Source organism: Ovis aries, chromosome 12, assembly GCF_016772045.2.
Source record: "Ovis aries strain OAR_USU_Benz2616 breed Rambouillet chromosome 12, ARS-UI_Ramb_v3.0, whole genome shotgun sequence".
Taxonomy (NCBI): Eukaryota; Metazoa; Chordata; class Mammalia; order Artiodactyla; family Bovidae; genus Ovis; species Ovis aries.
In genome coordinates, this window is record NC_056065.1 from 64,372,434 (window position 1) to 64,399,073 (window position 26,640).

At 44.3% G+C, this 26,640-nt stretch overlaps 1 protein-coding gene across 5 annotated transcripts in view; it reads left to right on the forward strand.

Annotated features, from left to right (window-relative positions):
- The window catches only part of RGL1 (ral guanine nucleotide dissociation stimulator like 1), a 135,235-nt gene that overhangs the window by 103,165 nt on the left and 5,430 nt on the right, over positions 1-26,640 (forward strand). For all 5 annotated transcript variants that reach the window (XM_042229195.1, XM_012187710.3, XM_042229196.1 and 2 more), the window contains 7 exons: positions 1,977-2,066; positions 5,117-5,203; positions 6,879-6,911; positions 9,134-9,255; positions 12,222-12,311; positions 16,724-16,910; positions 20,628-20,882. In XM_042229195.1, the coding sequence (XP_042085129.1) occupies positions 1,977-2,066; positions 5,117-5,203; positions 6,879-6,911; positions 9,134-9,255; positions 12,222-12,311; positions 16,724-16,910; positions 20,628-20,882 (864 nt within the window). The remainder of the gene's footprint in view (positions 1-1,976; positions 2,067-5,116; positions 5,204-6,878; positions 6,912-9,133; positions 9,256-12,221; positions 12,312-16,723; positions 16,911-20,627; positions 20,883-26,640) is intronic.

The following is a 26,640-nucleotide window of genomic DNA, read 5'->3' on the forward strand; positions in this document are numbered from 1 at the left end:
GAGACTCATCTGCCAAAGATGGTGTTAGGCAGTGAGAGAAATTTGAACTAGAGAGAGAGAAGGACAGAGAGGGGATGAAACAAGAGGAGAATGGAAGGTTGATGGAGGGCAAGATGTGGAATTCTTCCAAGCATAGTGATAATGGAGATCATGGGACAGGATGGTATATCCAGATACCTGAGTAGAGCAAAAAACAAGATGACTTTGTTGGAAAGAAGAAGCGTCATCAAGAGAGTAGAAGCAGGAGTAGGAAAAAGAGGCAGGCAGAGTAGAGATCCAGAGCGATGCAGTAACAATGCCCGTGAAGAGTCTTGAGGAGTTTCAAGGGACCGTGTCGTGAGCCTTGCAGGACAAAGGGGTAGGGCCGAGGCAGAACGCTGACACGGTGGGATGTGACGCCTAGTGGATTTCTGTTGACACCTCATCTGGAATAGCTGGCATCACTCTGATATCAGTCTTTTTAGTTACCTAGCCAGGAGTGGAGCCTCAGTCTCCTGAAGTCGTGCAATCAGCAAATCTTCCAGCTCCCAGTCCCAGATCTTTCTCCTCCCCATAAAGAGGTCGTCCTTAGTGCTCTTTTAAGCTCCTTCCTAGTTGTGTGATTCTCAGCGGCCTCTTAGCTTTTCAGAAATCCTTCTCAAGAATTTTAATGCACCTGCAGTAATGTCCATACATTACACATCTGTCAGTGATTAAGAAACTGGAAGGGAACCAGGAGGGCCTACTCCCTGGAAGGAGATGGATATTTGCATTCAAAAGTCAGGAAGAATTGATTTCCCACTCCAAGCAGATTCTCAAGAATTTGAGAGGACTCACAGTCACCCAGCAGAGGAAGTGGCACATTTTAGGACACTTTCATTCATCCCCAGCAAAAGCTATAAACAGGAGATCGTTAAACAATACCTCTTCTTATTGTCATTTGTAATAGGGGGACTGACAGTCGCTAAGGAGTCACTATGGGTTCTGTCCCTAGGGGTGTACCTGGATCCAGGTAAAGGCTGGTGAATGATATAGGATACTGATGCCTCACTGTAACTGGAAAGGCCAGGTCACTGGAAAAGGTCCCCTTATAGTCGGACAGCAGTGAAAGGTCGTATGCTCTGGTTATATGATAAACCCAGGGAAAGCTGACTGACTGAGGGAGACCAGTGTGGAGTCTGGCGCTCCTAAATTGTGAAATCTGCCTCCCATTCATGCAGTTCCTGGAAAATGAGAACTTAACAAGACCCCAAAACCCACAAAACCCAAAGTACTTTATGTTCAGTCAGCAAACTGGAGATTAGTCATTATGTGGAAGAGTTTGTTGTTACAACAGATGGGAGGAAAGAAAGGGTCGCCATCTGTCCCCAGGCGCTGGGAGGAAGGAATTGATTTTGTAGGAGTTCCAAACCTAAGAGGCAACTTGGAAGGAAAGGTTGAGGGAGAGAAGGGAGAAAAAAATGTATGAGGGTCTGGCTTTCATAGATCAGCGCGGGACTTCCTCAGAGAACTTCCGGTACAAAAGTTTCATATAGCTAAGAAATACCACAGAAATAGTCTCTTTTCTTTCACAGGATGCTGGCACATGCCTTTCAGACCAACATCAAGAAATCACAAAAAGTGCAGAGGAAGAGATGTTTGTTTCCAGACATGTGATTACTTGCAGTGAAATTCGGGACGTGTAAAAATTGTCTCCATTTCCGGGAATTCCCTGCCTTATATTCATGATTGATTTTATAAAATTGATTGGGGGCTCTTCCTGCAAACTAGGATAAGACAGGATAAGACATTCCACCAGGCCCTCTCAAGAACAGACCGCTTGCCACAGGTCAGCCAGGTGTTTGCGTAAGGCAGTCCAGCACGTGCTGGAGGCCTCTTCATTTCCCACGGTGTCCACGTAGTTGTGTGGAGGCTCTGCCCCAGAAGCTAGGCGCCCCTTCCCTTCTTTGAAGCATCTTCCTCCATCTGTCTCCTCTGTGTGTGTGTCTGTTTCTTAGGAAGGAACATCAAAATTTGCAAACCTGGACAGCAGCGTGAAAGAAAACCAGAAGCGGACCCAGAGGCGGCTTCAGCTCCAGAAGGACATGGTATGGAAAGCCCTGGGTCTCTCCAAGGGCCAGCCAGGGAGCCGCCCCATGTGGGTGGCGGGGCTCCCGCTTGGCACCAGAACCTTCCGTCTGCAGGGTGCCCCTGCTCCCAAAAAAGTTCTCATGCTTTTTACCTCATCTGTTCTCAGCAGCCCTGGGAGGTCTCAAGGCAAGCTCTTCTCACTCCCACTTGACCCAGCAGGAAATAGTTTGGACCAAGAGTCCCAGATCGAGTTTGTTTTCTGGAAATTTTTTTTTTTTTTTCTTTCTGAAAGTGAGGGCAAGTCTGTGGCAGGTAGGCTTCTGTCCCTGATGCTGTCTTATTTTATCCACTCCTATACCAAGGAGCTTGAGACCTGAGACCTCCTGCAATGCCTCCTGTAATCAGCTTTTTTGTTTTTTGGCCATGCTACACAGCATGCAAGATCTTAGTTCCCTGATCAGGGATCGAACCCGTGGCCCCTGCATTGGAAGCACAGAGTCTTAACCACTGGACCCCCAGGGAAGTCTCAACTGTTTTCAAAGTCCCAACTTTGAACACACAGTAGCTCCAGGACCTGGTTGTTAGGGAAAGAGAATGTCAGCTCCCAGAACTTGGTCCTTGTACTCAGAGATCTTTTCATTTGTTCCAAACCCTCTAGTCATTTTCTGGATCTCCTCACTGACACCAAGTGCTAACCAAATCTTTCTAGTTTTTCAGTGTTCGAAGGAGCATCATACCTCCTTCCTTAAGACTAAAAGATAACTATTGACATCACTGGCTTTATTTTTAAAACTCTCCTAACTTTGAGCATAGAAGGGGAAAACCAGAGAGAGCAGATTGGAGACTGACAATCTAAATATTTTCATCCCTGCTTGAAGAAGACTTTTCTCCTTCTTTGGAAGGCTGGTCATAAATCAGAAATGTTTTTTTGAGTGATGGGCCTCTTCTGTAACATAAAGCCTGTAGAACATTCACAGCACTTCAAACTTTTTTGGTGGTTCAAAGACAAGTTAAAAATAGCTGTTAAGAGAGAGATTATTTTGGTTCAGGATGAGACCTTGTACACATAATAGGAAAGAACAAACTGCAGCTGACAGTGAGTTCTTGAAGGGCAAAACCTGCGTTGGTGTGAACCTCATGAAGCAGCTCTGACCGAGGAAACAGCCAGCCACGTGCACATCAGGCCGCCTGGTTTCACCCTGGCGGAGACTTTTGTGTTCTTGCTAGAATTTCCGTAAGTGCCTTAATGGACTTTAGGACAAGGTGTGTCCATGGAAGCCCCTTTTTATTTTCTCTTCAAAATAGTGCCTTGGTGGCCTTATGGAGGATAGGAATGATTTCCAAGGAAATTTGGTGAAATTAATACAGTACGTATATACCTGGAGAAGGGAATGGCTACTCACTGCAGTATTCTTGCCTGGAGAATGCCGTGGACAGAGGAGCCTGACGGGCTACAGTCCGTGGGGTCTCAAAGAGTCGGACACAACTGAGTGACTAACACTTTCACAAATTCATATACCTGCAGTGGACCTGCTTCTACCTTTATTTTCGAGGGATTTTTTTTTTTTTTTTAGTTGGAGGATGATTGTTTTACAGTACTGCGGTAGTTTCTGCTGTGCAACACCATGAATCAGCTATGTGCACACACATCTCCTCCCTCTCGAGCCTCCCTCCCAGCCCCCGCCCCACCCCTCCAGAGCTTCCCAGCCGGGCTCCCTGTGCTACGCAGCAGCTTCCCAGTAGCCGTCTGTTCTGCACGTGGCACCATATGTATGTCAGTGCTACTCTCTGTCTGTCCCACCCTCTTCTTCCCTGCTGTGTCCACAGCTCCGTTCTCCACGTCTGAGTCTCTCTTCCTGCCCTGCAAATAGGTTCATCCGTACCATTTTTCTAGATTTCATACGTATGCGTTAATATATGATACTTGTTTCTCTCCTTCTGACTTAACTTCACTCATATGACAGACTCTAGGTTCATCCACATCACTACAAATTTAAATAAACTTTTAATTTTAGAATTTAGAGAGAAGTTCCAGATAATACATAGAGTTTCTCCGAACCCCTCACCCTTCCTCTACCACCCCAGTTAACATCTGTAACTGTGGCACACCTGGCAATACTAGGATATCGACATGGGCCTCCTGCCGCTCACTGAAAGCCAGACTTGACTTGGATTTCACCAGTTTCCCACCAGCATCATCTTTCTGTTCCAGGATCTAATCCAGGGCGCCCCACTGCATTTAGTTATCACCCTAGTCCCCTCTGCTCTGTGACAGTGTCTGAGTCTTTGTCTTTAGGAAGACTGTTCTAGTGTCCCGAGAATGTCCTGCAACCAGGGGTGTCTCTTGTTTTCCTAGTGATTAGACTGAGGTTAAGGGTCTGGAGAGGAGTATCACTGATGTGAAGTGTCTTCTCATCCTATTAAGGAATAAATGGCATCAGTGTGACATTGATGTCACTGGTGATTTTAGCCTTCATCACCTGGTTAAGGTAGAGTTTGGCAGGTTTTCTAGTTTAAAGGTACTGTTTTCCCCTTTCCCTCCTGTTTTCTCCAGAACCGAGTCACCAAGCCACTTTATAGTGATACCCCAGCCTCCTGTGGGCACACTCCCCCAGTGGGCTGCAGCCACTCCTCTGCCTGGTGAGGCCATACTTCCCAGGGCTGTTCTGAACTGCTGGGGGTATCCACACACTGTGAGAAAGAACAGAGGTCCTTCTGACCTTGTGTCGGCGATGTGCGAACCTCAATCCACCTGAACCATCTCCTGCCTTCGAGGCTTGGTTTTTATGACTTCAAAAGTTACCTTGGTGATGGAGTTCCCAGTCAATTCATAAAGGAATTTAAAATTTTTCATTCATAGAGGTTAGCACTAGTGGCCTTAAGAGAGGCCTTGAATGGTTCTTAATTACTCTCCAAATGCTGTTGAGGCTCACCTGGCCATTCAGAGATTGCTGCCTCCATCTGCAAATGGGCACCCTGCAGACTGCAGCAGACACAGGGCCTTTTGGTCCGCTGTGGACCAGACTTTCAGTAATGCAGAGACGGTTTTGTTGTGCTTGATCTTCAGGGTGTGATGCAGGGGACTGTGCCCTACCTGGGCACCTTCCTGACCGACCTCACCATGCTAGACACCGCCCTCCAAGACTACATCGAGGTGAGTTCCGGGCCGGTGGTGCAGGTGGGTCTGTAGCCTTCTCATTGGTTGCCCAAGAGAGATACACTTTTGTTCACATCAAGTGGGGCTTCCCAGCTGATGCAGAGGGTAAAAAATCCACCTGCAGTCCAGGTGGTGTGGGTCCCTGGGTGAGGAAGATGCCCTGGAGAAGAGAATGGCAACCCAATCCAATATTCTTGCTGGGAAAACCCCATGACGGAGGAGCCTGGCAGGCTATGGTCCATGTGGTAGCAAAGAGTCAGACATGGCTGAGCGACTGAGTGCACACACGCATGCACACACACACACACTACTGAGGGCTCTTCATGAACATGGCGTTGTGCTAGATGCCATGAGTTATACAGAGATGAGTGACTCCAGCCTCACAATCTCGTGGAAGGTGTATTTCAGAGCAGGCAGTGATGGATGGAAATAGTAACAACTCGAACAGAAATGAAGTGGGAGGAGAGGGGAAGCCTCGACTGATTCCTTAGGCACAGAGGTCATGGCCTGGCATTATGAAGGAGTGGGCTGGAGCATTGTCAGTGTTTTATCAAAAGGAAAGTCACTTCTATGTAACATCATTATCAAAGGTAAGTTTCAGTTCTCCAGCTTCTAGTCTCAGTGGGCTGAATTTAACTTTTCGGTCATTGGTCACTGCGATGGTTTTAAAAAGTTAAAGGTCAAATCCTGCCCAGTGTTGGGTAGGACTTTGGCAGGTGGAGCTGAGGGAATAATATGCCCCCACGTTCTACCTGCTGGATAGAAAGTCAGTCAAATTCATGGGTTTTCAGGTATCCTTTTTTGTTTCATATTATTACCTTCCCTCTCTGTCTTCTTCTCAAAATGGGAAATGAAGTGAAGCCTAGAAAAACCAGCTGCTTGTTAGTAACAGTAATAGAATATTACATGGAGAAGAGATTTGATATTCGGAATGACACTTGAGGATTTCTCATGTATTTCTTTTTCTCACATTCCTGGTTATCACGTGCAGTCAGCAAGCGTTTTACTCTATCATAGTGAGGAGTAGCAGCTATCTTGCAAATTCCCACCTCCAAGTTCATTAGAAATGTTGTGGACATGCTCACTCAGCAGTGTTCCGTATCTATTCACGTCCTCTGCCTCAGGAAACACTGTCAGGGTTGGGGAATTTGGCGGGAGTGACCAGTGCTTTAAAAGTTAAATGCAGCTTATGAGACTAGGAGCTGGGGGGGCTGGAGAATTGAAACTTAACTTTGGTGATGAGGTTATGTAGAAGTGACTTCCCTTTTGATAAAACATTGACACTTTGGTTTCCAGTATGAGTCAATGACCATCTGTTTTTGTTGCTTGGTCAAGAAAAAAATAAAGTGTAATGGAACATTTACCCAAGCTTTTGCCTTTACTGGCTCTGCAAGTATATTTGGATTCCGTGTTATAAGTCCTTTGTCATTACTGTTTCAGTTCATTTCAGGCATTGTAAGAGAAGGCTGTCCACCTATGTCTTGTCCTGTGATAAAGAATATTTTTCTTTAAGCAAATGGTGCTTCTCTTCTTCCAAAGTAGCCATAATTACTGTCATGAATAATCGTGACTTTATTGTCCCTGTGATCTATTTTAACAAAAACCTGGAACAAAGAGGGCTATGTTTCAAAGTAGCTTGGTTTGTCATTCTTTTCAAAAAAATTTCTTTCAGGGTGGACTGATAAACTTTGAGAAGAGGAGAAGGGTAAGTAGGAGTCTTAGCTGTGGTTTTCCATTTTACTTCATTTGGACATGAAAAAAAAAGAGAAGTGGAGACTTAAGTTTTTTGTTGAGGCAGAAAAAAAAAACAACACATATTGAAAATGTATCATATAGCATTGTACTTGGCATGCTCTTTTGTGTTATTGCCCCAGAGCCCTGGTGAGGTAAGTTTTATCATTCTCAGTTCAGGGGTGAAGAAACCAGGACTCCGATGAAGTAACTCGGCCAGAGTTACCCAGTGGCACAGTCAGGGTTCAAATCCTGTCCTGTTTCTCCTGAGCCCACATCTCTTCCTTTACCCCCTCATCATCATCTTCTTTACAATCAGCCGCAGCAATAACAGCTTTATCCCATTAAGAAGAAAGTGTTTCATAAGAGTATATGATATAGAAGGGTTACTAAAGATGGTTAACTCTGGTAGGCCTATTAGAGGAAAGGAAATGATCTTCATTGTTACATGTGCATAATTATTCTTTTCCTTTCCTATCAGCATAGGAAGGGGCGTTCAACATCAATTTGAATTTTTCTGTGGGAAGTAGAATAGTTCTGTACAGAGAGATAAAACAGAGCTTTGAAAATTTGCTATGGTTTTAGTGTTAAAATGGTATGTTTAAAGAATCCCAAGGGAAATGAGTGAGCAAAATAATAATATTACCCCATGGAACTCTCGTTGTTCTTTAGTTATTCATTCATTCTTTCATCCTGCAAGCGTTTCTTGCAGACCTGACACTGGATGGGAAAGTGGGATAGGTTCAGGGATTGCATCAGAAAAAGCGCACAGCTCCCTGCCCTCATGAAGTTACAGTGAAGGAGGTGGGTAGGCAAACAGGCAGTTACCATGCAACCTGGTAAGGGCGTATGAGCAAAAGTAGTGGGTGTTAGAAGAGCATATAGGAGGGGCATTTATCCCCAACTTGTGGGGTCCGAGAAATTTCCAGGAGTAAATGACATTGCAGTTAAAACCAAAGTTTCAGGAGCTAAGCAGGCTGAACTCATAGGTAACAGGAGACAAACACCACCTGAGACAAACGTAAGTCTTCTGTCCCTGGTAGCATGTGATGATGAATGCTTCTTGCGGATGCTGACGCCACGGTGGGAGGTCACTGCAAGGGAAGTTGACACCTATGGAATCTGCCGGTTGTTGAACTGCTCTGTCTTGTAACCATCAAAACCAATTCAGTTACTGCCTCCACAGTTACCCATTTTTGTCCTTTCTCTTCAGAATAACCCTAGAAGGGAATCTCTTTCATTTTAAGACTAGCATGCTAAACTTTTGAAAAGTTTGAGTATAAAACCTAAAGCTAAAGCTTACACTCATTGCTGACTTTAAAAAAGTCTTTATTGAAACATCTAAAGAAGGATAAATAATTTTGGACATAACTGTACACTTGCTTTTCTTATGAGCTTTAAAAGACTGAGTTAAATGATTTACTAGAGTAGTAAAACCCCAAGGATTCAGGAAATCCAAACATTCAAGTTTATGAGGCTCTGGACTATTTAGATATTCAACCCTACCAAAACTTACTTATCAAGGGCATAAGGGTTGAAGAAGATGGGAATGGAGAACTTGGGAGCTTCCTGACTCAGAGTAATTTTTTTTTCTTTTATATTTTAGAAAGTAGAATTTTAAAATACATTTTAGAAGGATTCATCCTTAAAAAAAAAAAAAAAAAAGTTTTCTGTCCCAAGAATGGAAATGGAAAAGAGAAATAGGAAGTCACTATGATTTCAGGTCATACCTAGTATGGGTCGCCTTGGGAACTTGTTTTATTCATGTAAAAGGCTTTTTCAAATAGAAAGGGTACAAAGCATAGACAAAAGCCAGTGAGTCAGAATTCAAATGTGTGAGTTATTCAGCTGTTATATTTCTAAGGCAGGCAGTTCTTTATAAGCTTCCTTGATGATTTTGTCCATTGTTTATCCTACTGCGGTATGTTTTCATGTAGAGAAGATGTATATTTCGTTGGCTTTTTAGTTCACTCTTTGGTGCTCTGAGGGTGGCTCAGATGTTAAAGAGTCTGCCTGCAGTGTGGGAGACCTGGGTTTGATCATTGGGTCGGGAAGATCCCCTGGAGAAGGAAATGGCAACCCACTCCAGTATTCTCGCCTGGAAAATCCCATGGACAGAGAAGAATGGTGGGCAGTCCATAGGATCACAAAGAGTCCGACACGACTGAGTGACTTCATGTTTACTTTCTGCTTTAGGAATTTGAAGTGATTGCACAGATCAAGCTCTTACAGTCTGCCTGCAACAGCTACTGCATGAGCCCAGATCCAAAGTTTATCCAGTGGTTCCAGAGGCAGCAGCTCCTAACAGAGGAGGAGAGGTAGGCAGACCCACTGTCCTTCTGGGTGGAGCTGCAGTGTTGGTCAGAGGAATACGGCATCTGGTTACTCACTTGGCCATTTATTCAACAGCTCTTTAGCGAGCAGCAACTAGGTTTTCAAAGGATAATGGTGTAGCAGAAAAAACTGAACTGCCAGCATCAGAAAATGTGCTTTCAGATTCTTGTGCTGTACCATTCGTTTATCTTTGTCACCTTGAACAGGTCACTTATTCCTGATCTTGAGGATGCTCTTCTGTAAGATGTCTGTTTGTGAGGATTAAATGTAATCTTTGAGACAGCATCATTGCCATCACTGTTGGCTATTATTGGTAATTGGCACTAGCTTTGAGGGAGTGTTCAAGGGGGCAGAAGAAACAGACTCATGAAGAGTTGAAATAATAATAGGTAATCAAAGTGCCGCAGGACCCACAGGCAGGCATAGTTCACTTGGCCAAGGATGGGGGAAATGGGGAAGAGCTCATAAAGGCATTAACATCTGGGCTAGGTTGTGAAGGAAAGAAAAGATTGCGCCAGGAGAACTGGAGGAGAACATTCCAGACAGAAGAATGTGAGCAAAGGTCGGGTGCCCTGACAAGCTTGACATTTGGAAGTATGGTTAGAACACTGGCGTGTCTGATTCATGAGTGGACGGGTTTCAAAACAGAGGTTGATAAGCTTGGAGAGTACACTAACTGCAGTGCCTTGAATGTTGGCCCGTCAGAGGTGTGTAGCTTTACCCTGTAGGTCAGAGGGTTAGAGTTCACAGGCCTTATCCAGCCTGTCAGCTGTCTTCACATACTTACATGGTTGAAAAAGAAACAACAGAAGAGGACCACTGTGTCATGGGATAGTTATTTGAAATTGAAATTTTAGAATCCATTGATAAAGTTATAAGGGCTTCCCGGGTGGCTAAGTGGTAAAGAGTCCTCCTGCCAATGCAGGAGACACAGGAGATGTGGGTTCGATCCCTGGGTTGTGAAGATCTCCTGGAGGAGGAAAAGGCAACCCACGCTCATATTCTTGCTAGGGAAATCCCATGGACAGAGGGGCCTGGCGGGCTACAATCCATGGGGTCACAAAAGAGTCGGACACGACTGAGTGACTGAGCAGGCACACAATGAAGTTGTATTGGAACACAGCCCATTCATTTCCCTCTTATTTATGTTTGCTTTCATGCTTTCAAGGCAGAGTCGAACAGTTGCAAGTTACCGCATGGCCTGCAAAGCCTAAAATACTTAATATCTAGTCCTGTACAGAAAACATTTTCTGACCCCTGCTGTAGAACAGGGGATTTCCTTGAAAGTTTCTCATCAGGGAGGGTGAAGTTGACTGAAAAACAAGTATTTGGCCAATGAGGAAATTGAGGTGTAGAGAAGGGCTGTAATTTGCCAGTGATAGACTTTAGATTCAAAGTCAGGTCTTCTTGGCTCTACAGCCTAAGCTCTGAAGGTGGTTGCACAATGTTATGTGGATCCTGTGAACTCCATAGGCCTGCTTCCTCATTCGAAATGCAGATGTTTTCTGAGGTCCTGTTATGTTAAAACCTTTGATTAAAAGAAAAAAAGCTCTTTGATTCAGAGTACTCATCAGTTAATGAAGGTTTTGTTTTTGCTATGTATTGAACAGAAAACAAAAAAGTGACTGCCTCTTCATTTTCTGGTCAGATGATCAGTATATAAGAACTTCCTCTCTGTGCATCATATTCACCTGTGGAACATGCACACCATGGCCAGTGATTTGAATCAGAAAGTTCAGGGTCAGAATATCAGCTGTGAAACTGACTTTTTAATGATTAAAGGAATCTTGTTAAACATATCTTATTTTTTTGTCCTTGCGATTTATAAAAACCCTGTATCTAAACTTAGTATTTGAATAATGCCTATATCAATGAATACTTGTGCTTGACCAAACTACCTGGATACACCTTTAGGTTTAAAAAAGTACACAATATTAGCAACTTATCAAGCTAATATTTACCACTTAGCTTCTTCACCTGAACTTCCCAGGAGGCACTAGTGGTAAAAAAACAAAAAACAACCCACCTGTCAATGCAGGAGACATAAAAGGATGCAGGTTTGACCCCTGGGTTGGGAAGATCCCCTGGAGGAGGGCACAGCAACCCACTCCAGTATTCTTCCATGGAGAATTCCATGGACAGAGGACCCTGGCAGACTATGGTCCATAGAGTTGCAAGAGCTGGACATGACTGAAGCAATTTAGCATGCATGCACGCTTCTTCACCTACCCAGAACCAAGTACATCTCCTAACTAGAGCTACAAGCTTTCATAAGAGACATTTCAAGGCAGACATACATTCTTCTTGTGCTTATGGAAGTTATATCTGCCTGGCATATAGATGTCTGAATCTGGACTATTTTTAATTTGGGATGTTTTGGCAACTAGAAATGATATTTATATATTTTAATTAATAAAATAACTACCTATGTCTATTTATTGAAGATTAGATCATTTACAAATGTCTCTTTCATTTCCTATAGATAAACAGTAAGTTGAGTACACACACACACACACTTGTGGGCACACACACACAGACACACAAAGTAGTGGGAGGTAGCTGGTAATGGGAGAAGAAATGATTCTTTCCCTGGCCCAACCACAGGCTGAAAACAATCAGGAAAACAAAAGGAGTCAGCTTTGGATACAGCCAGAACCAGCAAATCCATGTGTTTTGAGTCATACAGAACTAAACAGTCTCAACCTATATACCAGTGGGGGTTTGATGGGAGGAGGCATATATGTCAATTTGTAAAATCTGGTTGTTAAGTCAGTACCCTCTGACCTTTGTCATAGAACAACATAGTCCATATCTTTTTTTTTTTTTTCGTAGTCCGTATCTTAACTTTGAACAGTCAGAGCCTTCCTCTCAAAGGAAGCCAGTGAATTGTGTGGGTTTAAATCTGTTCACTTCCCAGGCTCCATCCTCACAGGCTCCCCTCTCTCCCCAGCTACGCCCTCTCGTGTGAGATCGAAGCGGCTGCCGATGCCAGCGCCACATCGCCCAAGCCTCGGAAGAGCATGGTGAAGAGGCTCAGCCTGTGAGTACTATCCTGGGGTCCTGGGGCCCAAGGGGGTCCCATCAGAGTGGGAGAGGGGGAGGATATCCAACAAAGTTCCCCTATGCCCGTTCACTCACTTGTTAAATCATTAATCTGTCCATCACGACTTCAGTACATTTCCTAGATCCATTCTTCCCCACTGTTCTCTCTGGCCTGAACCACCATCATCCCCTGCCTGGACCACACTCCAGCAACTATTTTCCACCCAGTAGTCTGGTAGTGTGTTCAAATGTACCCCAGATTGTATCACTTCCTTGCTTTAAAATGTCTACTGGTCTTGTTTTAAGGTGGTACCCGCATTCCTTATCCTGTTTCACTAGGCCCAGCGTGATCTTCCCCAGTCTTCTTGCCACCTTTCTCTGTCTGGAATCCCCCTTGTTCACCACGATCCAGCCCCACCCACCCCCCAGCCCTCCTTTAACCTCCCCAGGCTCCGTGCACACTAGACACACCAGGTGTTTGCACTAGATGTCCCCGTGACCTGGCACACGTTCTCTCCGGACTTGCTCCTTCAGATGTTGGCACAAGCATTACCTCCTTAAAGAGCATCTTGTCTAATGTTGGCATCTGCCCTGATCACTCTCAGCCATGCCCGTTGTCTCCTCCAGTGGAATGTAAGCCGCCTGAGAGCAGGAACCTTATCCATCGTGTTCATGGCTGTTTGTCCAGCTCAGGGCCAGGCGTAGCTAACTTAACAACACCTGTCTCCCTCTCAGTACAATCCAAAGTCTTCACAGTGGCTCTCAAGCCCCTTCAGGGCCTGAAGTGTCATTCCAACCCTGTCCACGTGTCTCGCCCCGCCTGTACTCACCTTTCCCCTCTCTGTGCACTGCAGTTGCCCCTGCCCAGGCCGCCCTGAGCTCACTAAGCACACCCATTTTCATTTGCTGTTTCTTCTGCCTAGAACACTGTTCCCCAGATAGTAAATGGCTCAGTCCCTCACTTACTCCAAATCTTTGTTGAAATGAGCCTTCCCTGACCACCCTATATAAAACTGTTACCTGCCCTTGGCACCCTCTCTCATCCTCACCCACTTTGAATTTCTCCACTGCATTTACCTCCAGTTGACATGCTGTATTTGGATGTATCTATTTATTAAATGGAAGGCAAACTCTATGACGGCAGACATTTATGTCTGTTTTTGGTTCATTGTTAACTCTGGAAATTGGTGTCCCATACATAGTAGGTGAACAATACATGTTTATTGAATGAACAGATTGAGTCATGTGCTAACACTATTACGAGAACAATACATGTGTTTCTCATCTGATGCATAAAATAACCTACTAGGTTCTACTATCATACCAATTTTTTTTTTTTTGGCTGCACCACGAGGCATGTAGAATTTTAGTTTCCTAACCAGGGATTGAACCTGCACCTGCTGCATTAGAAGCATGGCATCTTAACCACTGGACTGCCAGGGAAGTCCTGATAACCAGTTTTATAAACTGGGAAAATAAGGCACAGACAGGGTGAATAGAATGCTAGTGATTGTCGGATGTGGGCTCAAATCCAAGATTTGGCTCTAGAGCCAGGGTTATGACCCTTTAACTATCTGTCTAGTGGAGAAATCCCTTCTGGAGGAAGAGGAGAAGGACATAGGAAATAGGAAGTAAGAAGTGGAGGAGGGGAGAAGATGAGGTAGGAAGGAGGAAAAGGAGGAAAGAGTGAGGGGGAAGGAAGGGAAGGAAGAGAGATGTCAGTATAATTAGATCCCGTGCTTTGAATGTGGCAAATTTTATGAAAGAGTCTTAAGAGAACCTAGTCCCTGTCTTGAAGTTGATCTCATAGACATTAAACTCTGATAGACATTAGACTAATGAATCTAATGATGGCTACAGAGACTAGTTCAAGGAAGCAAGGATTCTCATTTGATTAACAAAGTTGTTCTTCCCTTCTGAAGATGTATACCTGTGTCTGATCCTTTCACTGACACAGTCTGCGTTGGCCAGGAGTTTGGCTCTTCCCGCAACAAAGCCTCAGTAGTGCTTGGAGGTCCAAGAAAGAAAGCGACATGAAAAATGGGTCAAGAGGTGGTGGGATGGAGTTGAGACAGAGCAAAGATATGCTTTTTAGGTCTTGGAAGTTAAGCTTCTAATTCCTTAAATTATTTAATTAAAAAATCAAGCCTATTCTCATTGTTTCTACTCTTGTTATTTTCCATAGAATATGTTAGTCACTCAGTAGTGTCCAGCTCTTTGTGACCGCATGGACTGTAGCCCCAGGCTCCTCTGTCCACGGGATTTCCCAGGCAAGAATACTGGAGAGGGTAGCCATTCTCTTCTCCAGGAGACCTTCCTGATATAGTCAGTGCTTATTTGGGTTTGGACCCATCTGCTAGTTTCTTTACATGCCGTTCCTGCTTGCATCTCATGCCTTCCTTCCTGTTGTTTATTAATGGTAAATAGTCATTGTCTGAAAAAGTCTTTGTTTTGCCCTCACTCTTGGAGTCATACGGTATAGAGTTTCAAGGATGACGGTTATTTTCCTGCAGCACTTCAGAGCTGTTATTCCATATCTTCTGACCTCTGTTGTTGCTTTTGAGAGGTCTGGTGTGTGTTTAATTTTTGTTTTTGTGTCTCATGCCCCCTGCCCTGTTGCTTTTAAGAATTTCTTTTGTCTTTAACACACTGCTGTGCAGGTTAAGTGGGGATTTCGTCTCATTTATCCTATTCAGGGTGTTTTTCCTGGATCTGAGGATTCATGTGGTCCATTAGTTGCGGAATCTCTTCAGACTCTTCAGATATGGTGTTTTTCCCATTCTATCATTTGTCGTCTTCTGGGACTCTCCTTACAAACATTGCAGGCATTTCTTCCATTCTCTGTGTCTTTTAACCTCTTTGGTTATTCATGCCTTTATATTTTGATGCTGATCTCTGAGGATTTTCTTCAGACTTGTCATCTAGTTGACAGTTTTTCTTTTCAGTGTCTGTTTAATCCTTCCACTGAGTTTTTAAATTTAAATCACTACCTTTTTGTCAGAGTGCCTTGCTGTTAACCACTGTTGCAGTTTTTCTCATATGTTTGTAATGTTTTTCAACGTATTTGTTTTATAGCTTGACTCGTGGTAGACACTCCAATTATTGAATGAGTGAATGAATGAATTATCAGTTTGTTTCTGACAGTTTTTCTAAAGTTCTCAGGAGTCTAGACTTGCTGTTTTGGGACTGTGGTCCAGTGGTTAAGATTTCACCTTCCACTGCATGGGGTGTGAGTTTGATCCCTGGTCAAAGAGCTAGGATCCCACATGCCTCGAGGCCAAAAAAAAAAAAAGATCATCTAGACTTTCTGTTTGTATTGCTTCTCTCTTTGGATAGTTTATTTTCTTGTGTGTATATTGTGAGTTCATCTTTATCAGGGAATTCTCTGCAACCTAAGTTGAAGATATATTCCTTCAGAAAGGTTTGTTTTTTTTTTTTTAATACTAGTTTCTTCAGAAGGATCACTGGCCAGAGAGTTCCTAGTTCTTAGATTAGCTAAGTAGCAAATCTGAATGAGGTGCTGGCTAAAATCACATATGATTTAGGGGAGACATTTTTCTCCTACCTAAGCTCAGGCCAACAGATAAATTTTCCTGCTGTCTTCCTATGTCAGTAGGAAGATTTTTTTTTTTTTTTTTAGCCCATCTTATTACTACGGGTATAGATAGCCCATTGAGGATCCTGGCTCTGTATAAAGGATGTCAGTACTAACTCTCTACCTCACATAAACAGAAGCCCTCATCTTTGGACCTTGTGTACATGTTAGAAGCCATGTGCTGAGTTTGCCAAGATTGGCACCTCCCACTCCCCATCCAGAGCAGCTGCAGAGTTAGCTTGCACGGTTCTGGTTTTCAGTTCCCTTTTCGTTTCTAGCCTGCAGGGATTTTCCTTACTGTCTTGTAAGCCCAACTTTGAAAAGAATTTGTAATGCTTCTCATCTAGTTGTTTAATGATGAAGGGGTTTAGGTTATTTTAGTTCACGGGATTGTTGGAGAAGAAATCCTCCTGCTTGGTTTCTTGTCCAGCACAGGGCCAGCCTTCTTTTTTAGCCTCTTGGAGTTCATTTTATGGTGGGAAGTGATAGGAGTATGGCCACAGTACTTTGATCCTGCCAAAGTGGTCCAGGAACTCTCAAAGAATGGAGAACGATTGACCCAGGAAGACCTCAGATTAATAAGGTCCTTCCTCCAGCTAAGCAATGTGTGTCCTTTGAGGTTAGAAATAACCTGTTGGGACAAGATGTTTACGGCAATCTATCAGAAACTGGGCAGCAAATCTTTTCCTAAGATAATAATGACAGGGCACACAAAACTGAGAAGACATCAAGGACTTATTAACACAAAAATACTTGCTTAATCATGGATTCCAGATTTTTACAAGCCCGAACGCCTGGCGTTATGTTTCCTGCAGACTGTTTCTGGGGTCGGACATTATCACCAGTAGCACTCCCACCAAAGAGCAGCCCAAGTCCACCACCAGTGGGAGCTCTGGTGAGAGCATGGACTCCGTCAGCGTGTCATCCTGTGAGTCAAACCACTCAGAAGTGGAGGAAGGCTCCATCACTCCCATGGACACACCCGATGAGCCTCAAAAAAAGGTATATCCTTAACCCTTTCCCATAATTCCTGACCTAGCGTTTGCCACATGAGGAATGTCTGTTTTCTGGTTGATCTCGCTAGAGGATTTTGCAAGTCATGTTTTGAACTAGCTGTTATAAGCAGAGTTCAGTCCAGGGACTCATTCCTTATTATAAAAAGTGTCCAGAAGTGATAAGGCTGTTGGTTCCTTCATTGAGCCTTTGAAACATCATTCTACACTCACATCCAGAGGCAGCTGAAGGACTGTGACTTGTAACGTGATCTACCCTTTATTCGGGAGATGGAGAATTGTCTTCAAAGGAGCGAAAAGTCAAGAGCCAGAGATTGTCAGTTTCTTGGTGTCATACCTCGTCTCAGCCAGGCTTGTCCCGTAGTAGTGCTGCAGAGAAAACCAGTCCAGACTCGGTGCCCTCAAGCAGCAGCCGTTGTTCTCTGTCCTGCGTTTGCAGGCTGCTTGGTTTGGCTTGGGCTTGGTCATGATTTGGCCCAGGTCTTCTCTGCCTGCCTCTTGTGGTTTTTGGAGTCATCCCCGGGCCTGCTCTTAGCGTGCTAAATTGGATGAGCAACAGGGCCTTGCACGTGCCGAACAAGCCTCCACGTGGGCTCTGTCTACCAATATTTATTTTCCAAAGCAAAGTTGTGTGGCCCAATGCCACATAAATAAATGAGGTGGGGGACTGTACTCCACTTCCAGTGGGAGGAAGTGTGGAGTCAGGACATGGGAGCAGGGGAGGGTGAGGAATGGGTAACAAGGATACAATCTGCCATGTCCCCCAAAAGGGAGAGTGTTGAGAGGTGATAAAGGAGTTCTCAGGGAGAGTCTTCATGTCCGTGGCTGTGGAAATAAGTGAAAAGAAAACAAAAAGTCCAGATGCATCTCCTATACACACCTGCTTCAGTCTGTTGATCAAGGAGCTTGGATGAGAGATGTCAACTTTGACGTGACTAGAACTTGCACCATTTGGGGGAGGATCTTGCCTGGCTAGACTTGCCGTCTAAGTGACTACTGGTGCCTTAGCTTATGCTGAGACCAGTGAGGTAGAGTGTTGGTCTCAGTCTCTTCGTTTTGGTTAGATTTGCCGTTCTGTAAGGGGGCGTGTGTGCCGCTTCACATTGTGTTATAAGCACCAGCAGCAAATTGGAAACCCTTAGATGACCTTGTCACTAAAGTAGTCAATCTAGGAAGGGCTCTTTAGGCCTGAGATGACTCAGATGCTGCCCCAGTGGGATTTCTCACCTTCCTGTTCTGAAATCTGGAGACACATCTTTAATGCTCCAAATATTGAAGGAAAGCTCTGCAAACACCCACGGACTGGCTGTTCTCTCAGGCATGTCTCCCTAACCAGGGCTGGAGTCATCCTTCACGACTTGACATTCAGCACTGAATCTGTCGGAAATCTGGGGTGAAGTGTCATCACTCACCTTGTGACAGGTTCTTGGACTTTGTAGGCCCTGTTTCCAATGGACTTTGATGATGGACGTTGTGCAGCAGTGACAGCTATTGCCCCCATTGCTGTGGGGTTTTTCCCTGTGCAGGAAGGACACGGAATCACACTTGTATCTGTTGGTGCCGTGGACGTACCCACAGGTCCTGGTCATCCCTTTAAAACTGTGCAGAAGCCCAGCATGTGTCCTGTGCACCCCCCTTGCCGTGTTCTTTTTGTCTGCTCCCTTACACGCTGGCTCTTTATAATTTCTTGTACAAGTCATGAATTTTAATTCTTTGGCTGAACCTTTCTCAGAATCACAGATTTCTCTAGGTTTAAAAATCAGTAATTGAATGGGATGCCAAGTAATTGCTGGGCTGCAGAAGCTTAGGATGTTAACCGGAAAGGCCTCAGTTCTGCTCAGGGCTTGGCTGGCCCAGGAGACCTCCGTGGCTCCTCCCTACCCTGAGGTCCGGCAGCCCTCCACACCCTGCCTTTCCCTTTGGCTACACTGTGAGGTCACTCTTTTGAGTAAAGTGTAATTTGCATTCCTTCGTCTTGGTTCCCCTGATTATGATTTCTAAACATTCACTTCACATTTGCTCCACATTACTTAGATTCCCAGGAAGAATTTGGGCTCATGAGGTGGTCTGTTTCATGGTGCTATAACCCAGGCATCTTCAAGGCTGTATCTTGAATATAAATATCTTTCAAATCATGAAAAAATCTAACAAAGGAAAAAAAATTTATGTGGAGGAAAGGGAAGGGGGAAAAACTGAACCAGTAATTGAAAAATGGACCCTCTTCGCTACTGTGTGGTACACCTGCAAGCAAAGTCAGGCTGTTAAATTATTCACCACCAGTTAGTCCTCGAATTGAGCCACTAAGGTAATTCACCTGGGAAGCTACGGGAAAAAAATAAGAAGCCATATTATGATAGAGCTTCAGTTAGACTTCTGCATACCAGAGTTGTCACGTCAGCTGACTGGCTCTAATTAAACTAGTGATGCAGTTGAATTTAATATATGGTTATGCAATAGGAAAAAGCTCATAGGAAATAAAATAGAGTAGACTTCAGTTTACTTGGAGGCCAGATAATCAGAAAACTACATTTCTGTACTTTGTTTCCATGGGAGGGTAGGTGGGTATAAAAGAAATTAGTAAGTGTTCTATTTTTTTAATGACTTCCAGATTATCTTATTGGATTAATGTGGTATAATTTAGCTTAGCTCAGTGAGAAATTATTTGTAATTTTCTATAATAAGAATTGATATTTTAAATGATTCAATTAGTGATTTTTTTTTAAATTTGGAGGGGGAATACCACCTAATGAGTTAGGGACCTTTAACTCTAGTATATCATTCCTTAATTATTCTTAATATGCAACGTGAAAATGTGTACAGTTGGTTCTAGAAACAAGTGTGGTTAAGGGTAGGCTGTGTTCCCTTGGGCAAGTCACTCTGTTTCTCTGAGTCAATTTCTCTCATATTTATAATGCTCTGAATTTTGTTCTTGAGATAAGACATCCGGAAGCTCATCACAGACCTCCCAGTGCTGAGCATCCCTGAGCCTGGCCTACTGTGTTCTTTCATCTTATCATGGACTGTAGCCGGGGCCTTGGTTCCGCCCTTGCTGGGTGAGCCTGGCCGTGGGAGCCAGGAGCCTTGAGCCACGTCCTGATGGTGCTGTCAACACCTGTGGCCTCAGGTTCCTCAGCAGCAGAAAGAGTGGGGCCAGGCGGTCTCCAGGGCCCCAGGGCTAATGTTCCATGCAGAGCTGGATAATCTGTGGTCCTTATCTTAGAAATGTCTAAAAACACAAGCCATTTCTCTCCTGCTCTGAAAGCCAATGGTGAAGTAGAATCACAGTAGGAATGATATCTGTGGGCAGGTCAAACATTCTTCTTGCTCAAGACAGGAGGATTGGGCTTTCCTCCTGCTCTGTAATCTTCCGGCTTCTTTGGGGAGTCAATGTTGCCTCTAGTTTCTGGTATCTGCTGCCATCTGCTGGTTACCTCCTTCAGAGCAGCTAAAAGCTCCTCAGGGAATGAGAGGACCGCCTTGCCTCCCAGGATGCAGAGTGATTCTGCCCTGGGTTCTGAATCATTGACAGGCCTCTGCCATGGGAGTGCTTCTGTCAGAGATGAGTTGCATGTGTGCTGTGGGCTGTTGTAGAGCAAATAACTGAAGTTTATTAGTCTCGACATTGAACTCTGCTTTGCAACTTAGCACACTGTTGGCCAAGGTTCTAACAGTTCAGTTTCCTTCTGGGGTGTGTTTACTCTTCCAGCTCTCCGAGTCCTCCTCCTCCTGTTCCTCCATCCACTCCATGGACACAGCTTCCTCAGGGATGTCGTCCTTGATGAACCCCCTCTCCTCCCCTCCGTCCTGCAACAACAACCCGAAAATCCACAAGCGCTCTGTCTCTGTGACATCCATTACCTCGACAGTGCTGCCCCCCGTTTACAACCAGCAGAACGAAGACACCTGCATAATCCGCATCAGCATAGAGGACAACAATGGCAACATGTACAAGAGCATCATGGTAAGGCTCGCAGACCACCAGCGCTGAGTACTCACCCGCCATGTCCGCATACGCACGTGCATTCGTGCCAAACGAATAGGTGCCGCATGAATCAATGCCAGAGTCTCCCCGGATATAGGCTAATAGTATGTTCTTTGAACTTTGTATTTTATATCGAAGTATGTAGCCAGTTAACAATGTTGTAATAGTTTCAGGTGCACAGCAAAGCGATTCAGTTATGTAAACACATGTATCTATTCTTTTTCAAATTCCTTTCCCATTTAGGTTGTTACAGAACATTGAGCGGAGTTCCATGTGCTGTACAGTAGGTCCTTTTTGGTTATCCATTTGACATATAGCAGTGTGTACATGTTCCTCCTAAACTCCCTAACTATCCCTTTCCCCCACCCTTCCCCACTGGTAACCATAAGTTCCTTCTCTAAGTCTGTGAGTCTGTTTCTGTTTTGTAAATAAGATCATTTGCATCATTTCTTTTTAGACTCTGCCTATAAGGGATATCATATGATGTGCTTCTTTCTCTGTTTGACTTGCTTCACTCAGCATGACAATCTCTAGGCCCATTGATGTTGCTACAAATGGCATTATTTCATTCTTTTTTAATGGCTGAGTAATATTCCATTGTATATATGGACCACATCTTCCTTATCCATTCCTCCGTCGATGGACAGGTTGCTTCCACATCTTGGCTTAGACTAATAACATGTTTATATGAAAATGTGCATATCAGCAGTGTATATAAGATACAGTTTTTTTATGTCTTAAAAGTTGCTAAGCCTTATTCATCCAAGTCATTGTCACCTTCTTCAAAATTCTCAGTCGGGGAGACTATATAAATGTATCCCAGGGAGGACGCAACTGCTGCACACCTCCTTGGACGTCTTCCCAGGGACTTACGTGTCCACATGTCTAACTGAATTGCCATGCATCCTTAGCAACATCCTTGGTGGTAGCAGTTTTCTTCTCTAGTCACTTGGAGTCACATACAGTATAAGTGGATGATCAAGCTGGATGTATAGTTTGTGTCCACAAGGAACTATACTTACAAATAAGTGAGACTGGCCTTTTTGAGCCTCTTGTAAAAATGGTGTGTTTCTGAGCATAGTTCTAAAATGTGTTTTAAATAGTGGCAGTCTTTTTGGATTACACACCATGCCTCTCCTGGTAGTAACCTTGGGTATGTAAGGTCTGATGTGTTTATTATAAGAGCAGACTCCTTATCTTAAAGGACATAATGTATTAAAGAGCAGACTTTCTCCACCTGAAACTGATACAATAGTATCATTCAAATGAAAGAAAAGCAGACTCCATGTAGTAAAATCACACAGCAACTCCTGTATCTCTCCCCAGCTTCATCACTTCCCTTCTTTGAGGGCACACTGACTACTTATGAGCTCAGCTCTGAATATGACATAAATGATCTGGAGGCACTGTCTTTGAACATATAAAGAAAAGCTTTACTAAAGCATTCACTGAATCAATAAAATGTTTCACAACCATTCAGTTCAGTTCAGTCGCTCAGTCGTGTCCGACTCTTTGCGACCCCATGAATCGCAGCACGCCAGGCCTCCCTGTCCATCACCAACTCCCGGAGTTCACTCAGACTCACGTCCATCAAGTCAGTGATGCCATCCAGCCATCTCATCCTCTGTCGTCCCCTTTTCCTTCTGCCCCCAATCCCTCCCAGCATCAAAGTCTTTTCCAATGAGTCAACTCTTCACATGAGGTGGCCAAAGTACTGGAGTTTCAGCTTTATCATCATTCCTTCCAAAGAAATCCCAGGGCTGATGTCCTTCAGAATGGATTGGTTGGATCTCCTTGCAGTCCAAGGGACTCTCAAGAGTCTTCTCCAATATCACAGTTCAAAAGCATCAATTCTTCGGCACTCAGCCTTCTTCACAGTCCAACTCTCACGTTCATACATGACCACTGGAAAAATCATAGCCTTGACTAGACAGACCTTAGCCAGCAAAGTAATGTCCCTGCTTTTGACTATGCTATCTAGGTTGGTCATAACTTTTCTTCCAAGGAGTAAGAGTCTTTTAATCTCATGGCTGCAATCACCATCTGCAGTGATTTTGGAGCTCAAAAAATAAAGTCTGACACTGTTTCCACTGTTTCCTCATCTATTTCCCATGAAGTGATGGGACCGGATGCCACGATCTTCATTTTCTGAATGTTGAGCTTTAAGCCAGCTTTTTCACTCTCCTCTTTCACTTTCATCAAGGGGCTTTTTAGTTCCTGTTCACTTTCTGCCATAAGGGTGGTGTCATCTGCATATCTGAGGTTATTGATATTTCTCCTGGCAATCTTGATTCCAGCTTGTGCTTCTTCCAGTCCAGCATTTCTCAGTCATGACCATTAGTTGTATACTAGTCACTGGACCAGGCTTTGGGAGTAGGGAGACCAATGATACATTTCTGTCTTTGAGGAATTTATAATCAAAAAGGAGATTGTAAAGCATTTTTCAAAACATATTAAATATTCTAATAGAGGTCTGATCAGATTTTCCCAGGGCCTGCGGGGCCACACGAAGGCATTTGCGTTGATCCTGCAGGCGGTCGAGTCTTATCGAAGGCTTTTAATGTAGCAGTCAGATTTGCTCGTTAGAGAAGTAACTGGCATTGCGGAGACCTCATGCTGGAACACAGGCAGGCAGATTAGAGATGAGGGAGCAAATTAGAAGCTGCTATCATATTCCATGTAGAAGGTGATAAGGGTTTGAGAGATGGTCATGTGGCTGGAGATGATACAGATTTTTGAAAGCTTTTGTAAGTTAGAATTGTAGGATCTATCCATTTAGTTATCAACTTTTTGGTTCCTTTTGTGGGGCAGTGGAAGAGGGAGATTAAGGTAGCTGGATGGTGGTGGTCCCGTCAAGTGCGATATAACTGCTGGAGGAGGAGTTTGGGTGCACTTACATTGGAGGTCACTGCAGGACATCCAGATGGTGTGGCCTTCCTGGTAGATGGTCAGAAACACAGGCTGGTGCAAGGCCGGTGCTGGGGTCCAACACTAGGGTTTGTCCAGCCCCATGGGGTGGCCGTGGTCTTGCAGGAGAGGAGGGAAGGCTGAGACGGAATGCGCGTGGTGGTGACAGAGGGGCTGATAAAGGAGTGTCGGGGCGGAAGGGGCGCCGCCAGGCAGCCAAGGGCATCGGAGTTACTGGTGTATTTTCAGGGTAGTTTTCCACATGGCTTCTCTCACATGCCATCCAGGGAAGTAAGTGCCAGCTGCGTAACCACAGTGTCTCTGCACTGGAAGGAGCAGAGAACTGAACACAAGGACACAGTCAACGTGGATGAGTCTCTAAAACACCCTGTTGAGCGAGAGAAATCAGATATACTGCATCCTGCAAGGGATCTGATCTTTCAAAAACAGGCCCAGCTTGGAGCATTAGAAAACTGACCTCAGGGGAGGGCGCAGGGAATGTTTTGGGTTCCTGTATAAGGTGTGTGAAGGGGACATCCAGGCACCGTTCAGTATTGTAACCACCAGCCATGTTTGGCGGGTGAAGGTTTGAAAAGGGCAGAGTCCAAATTGAGATATGCTATGAGTGTGAAATGCACCCAGATTTTGAAGACTTGGTACAAAAAAAAAGAATGAGGATGTGAAACATCTTATTAGCAATTTCATATTGATTATATGCTGATATAATATTTTGGGTATGTTGGATTAAATAAAATATTAAAATTAATTCCCTTTTTGAAAACAATTCAAATGTAGCCACTAGATATTTAAAATTACAAATGAGGCTCGTATAGTCTGTATCTGCGGGGTGGTGCTGGTTTAGCATATCGGCGTAGGGCCTTGTGGCTGGACTCAGTGCTACCCGTGATGATCAATTCTCCTGTAGCTTTTATGGGACAAAGTAACAAACCCTCAAGGAAAGCCTTTGGCCATCCCATCCGCATGGACACACCTGAGGAGGTTTAAGATAAAGAAAATAAGGGTAGCCTGGCTTTCTCCTTAAGTAGGTTCAAAGTTGACAGCTGAACCTAACATTAACCATGAAAGTGAAAAACAAAAGTGTTAGTTGCTCAGTCATGTCTGATGCTTTGTGACCACATGGACTGTAGCCCACCAGACTCCTCTGTCCATGGAATTCTCTAAGCAAGAATACTGGAGCGGGTCACCGTTCCCTTCTCCGGGGCTTCATCCCGGCTCAGGGATTGAACCTGGGGCTCCTGCATTGCAGGCAGATTCTTTAATAAGGATGTGCCAGATGTTTTGGTGATACACACTTGAGCAGGGTCTTTGTCACTTACGGGGACCCTATTGTAATGCCTATTATTTATTGTATCACAAATACAGCTGCTTCTCGAGACCAGAGAGGGGCCCATGGGCCCAACATCCTCAGGCTCACAATGACAGTTTTTTGGAGGAAATCAGACTTCTTCTCTTTTTGGCTCTCTCTCCTCATGCCTCCTGGGGAGAGTAGCTTTTATTCCTACGTAAGAAAAATCTGTGTTTTCTCTTGCTTTCTTTCAAATGTAAAGAAATCAGCCAAGGGATAATACGAAAGTCAGCACTCCCTTCTCCTGTTTCTCTGAGCACCCTGGAAACAGCTGACTGATGGGCAGAGATGAAGGGGAGACTTGGGCTGAGAGAAGCTTTTACTTGTACTTTTAAAAATGTTAGATTTATTGTTTGTAAACACTCAGAAGCTAATTTTTAATTGAAGCAAAGTTTACATACAATTACATAGATCTGAAGTGTTCTAGTCTTTGGATTTTTATAAGTATAATATATATATTTATTTAACTACCATATGTATGTGTATATATATGTTTATATATGTATGTAACTACCATCTATATATATGTAGCTGTCATATATATGTATTTATCTATGTAACCACTATATAATGTATGTATATGGTTATATATATGTATATGTAACCACCACTGCAAGTCTAGATAAATAACATTTTTCATCTACTCATCCCTTCTTCGTTCCCAAATTCCCCTCCAATCCTGCTTTAAGCTTAGTTGAATATGAGTTGAGCTAAAGTTAGCTTTCTAACCCCACAGGTTAACTTGGCCTGTTTGGTGAGAGCAGACTCCTGCGGCGTTGTCTTCTGTGTCTCCTTCCTCTGGCTGTCCGTGACGGGTGTGGGATTCATCCCACTGTTGTGTGTTTCAGTTCCCTTTAGCTGTTACGTCATGCGTTACATCATGCTCTGTCGTGAACACACAGCACTATCTTTATGTTCCCCTGTTCTCCTGTCGATGGAGGTTCAGGATGTTTTCAGTTTGGGGCTGTTATGACTAAATCTGCTGTGAAAGTTTGTTCATTCCTCTTGGTAAATATCTAGAGGTGGGCTTCCTGGGTTGTGGAGTCACTTGTGCTTTTTGCAATGGTCAGTGTGTGGAACTGTGGCCATTTCTAACCCAAGGTTGTCACCGGTGCTCAACAGGTGAGGGTAACCTTGGCCCAGGACTGAAAACACTGTGTGTTCCCCACAATTCCCTCGTACACATTCTTCCATTGGAGCCTCCACTGGAAGTGGCAAGGCACCCTGGGCTGCCTCTCCTGCTTGAATGGGGGAAGACATGGTGGCTTTGCGAGAGGAGCTAATGGGAAGAGTTGGTGGCCCATCCTCTGAGGGTAGAGCCGGGACTGAAACCCAGGAGGGCTGGCTCCTGGTCCTCGCTCATTTCGCTGGGCCATTTCTCCTGGGAAGGCACAAGACAGCAAGAAGAAGAAGGTCAGGAAAACCCTTCCAGGAAACACAAAGTTAAATGCTTTACACACCCTT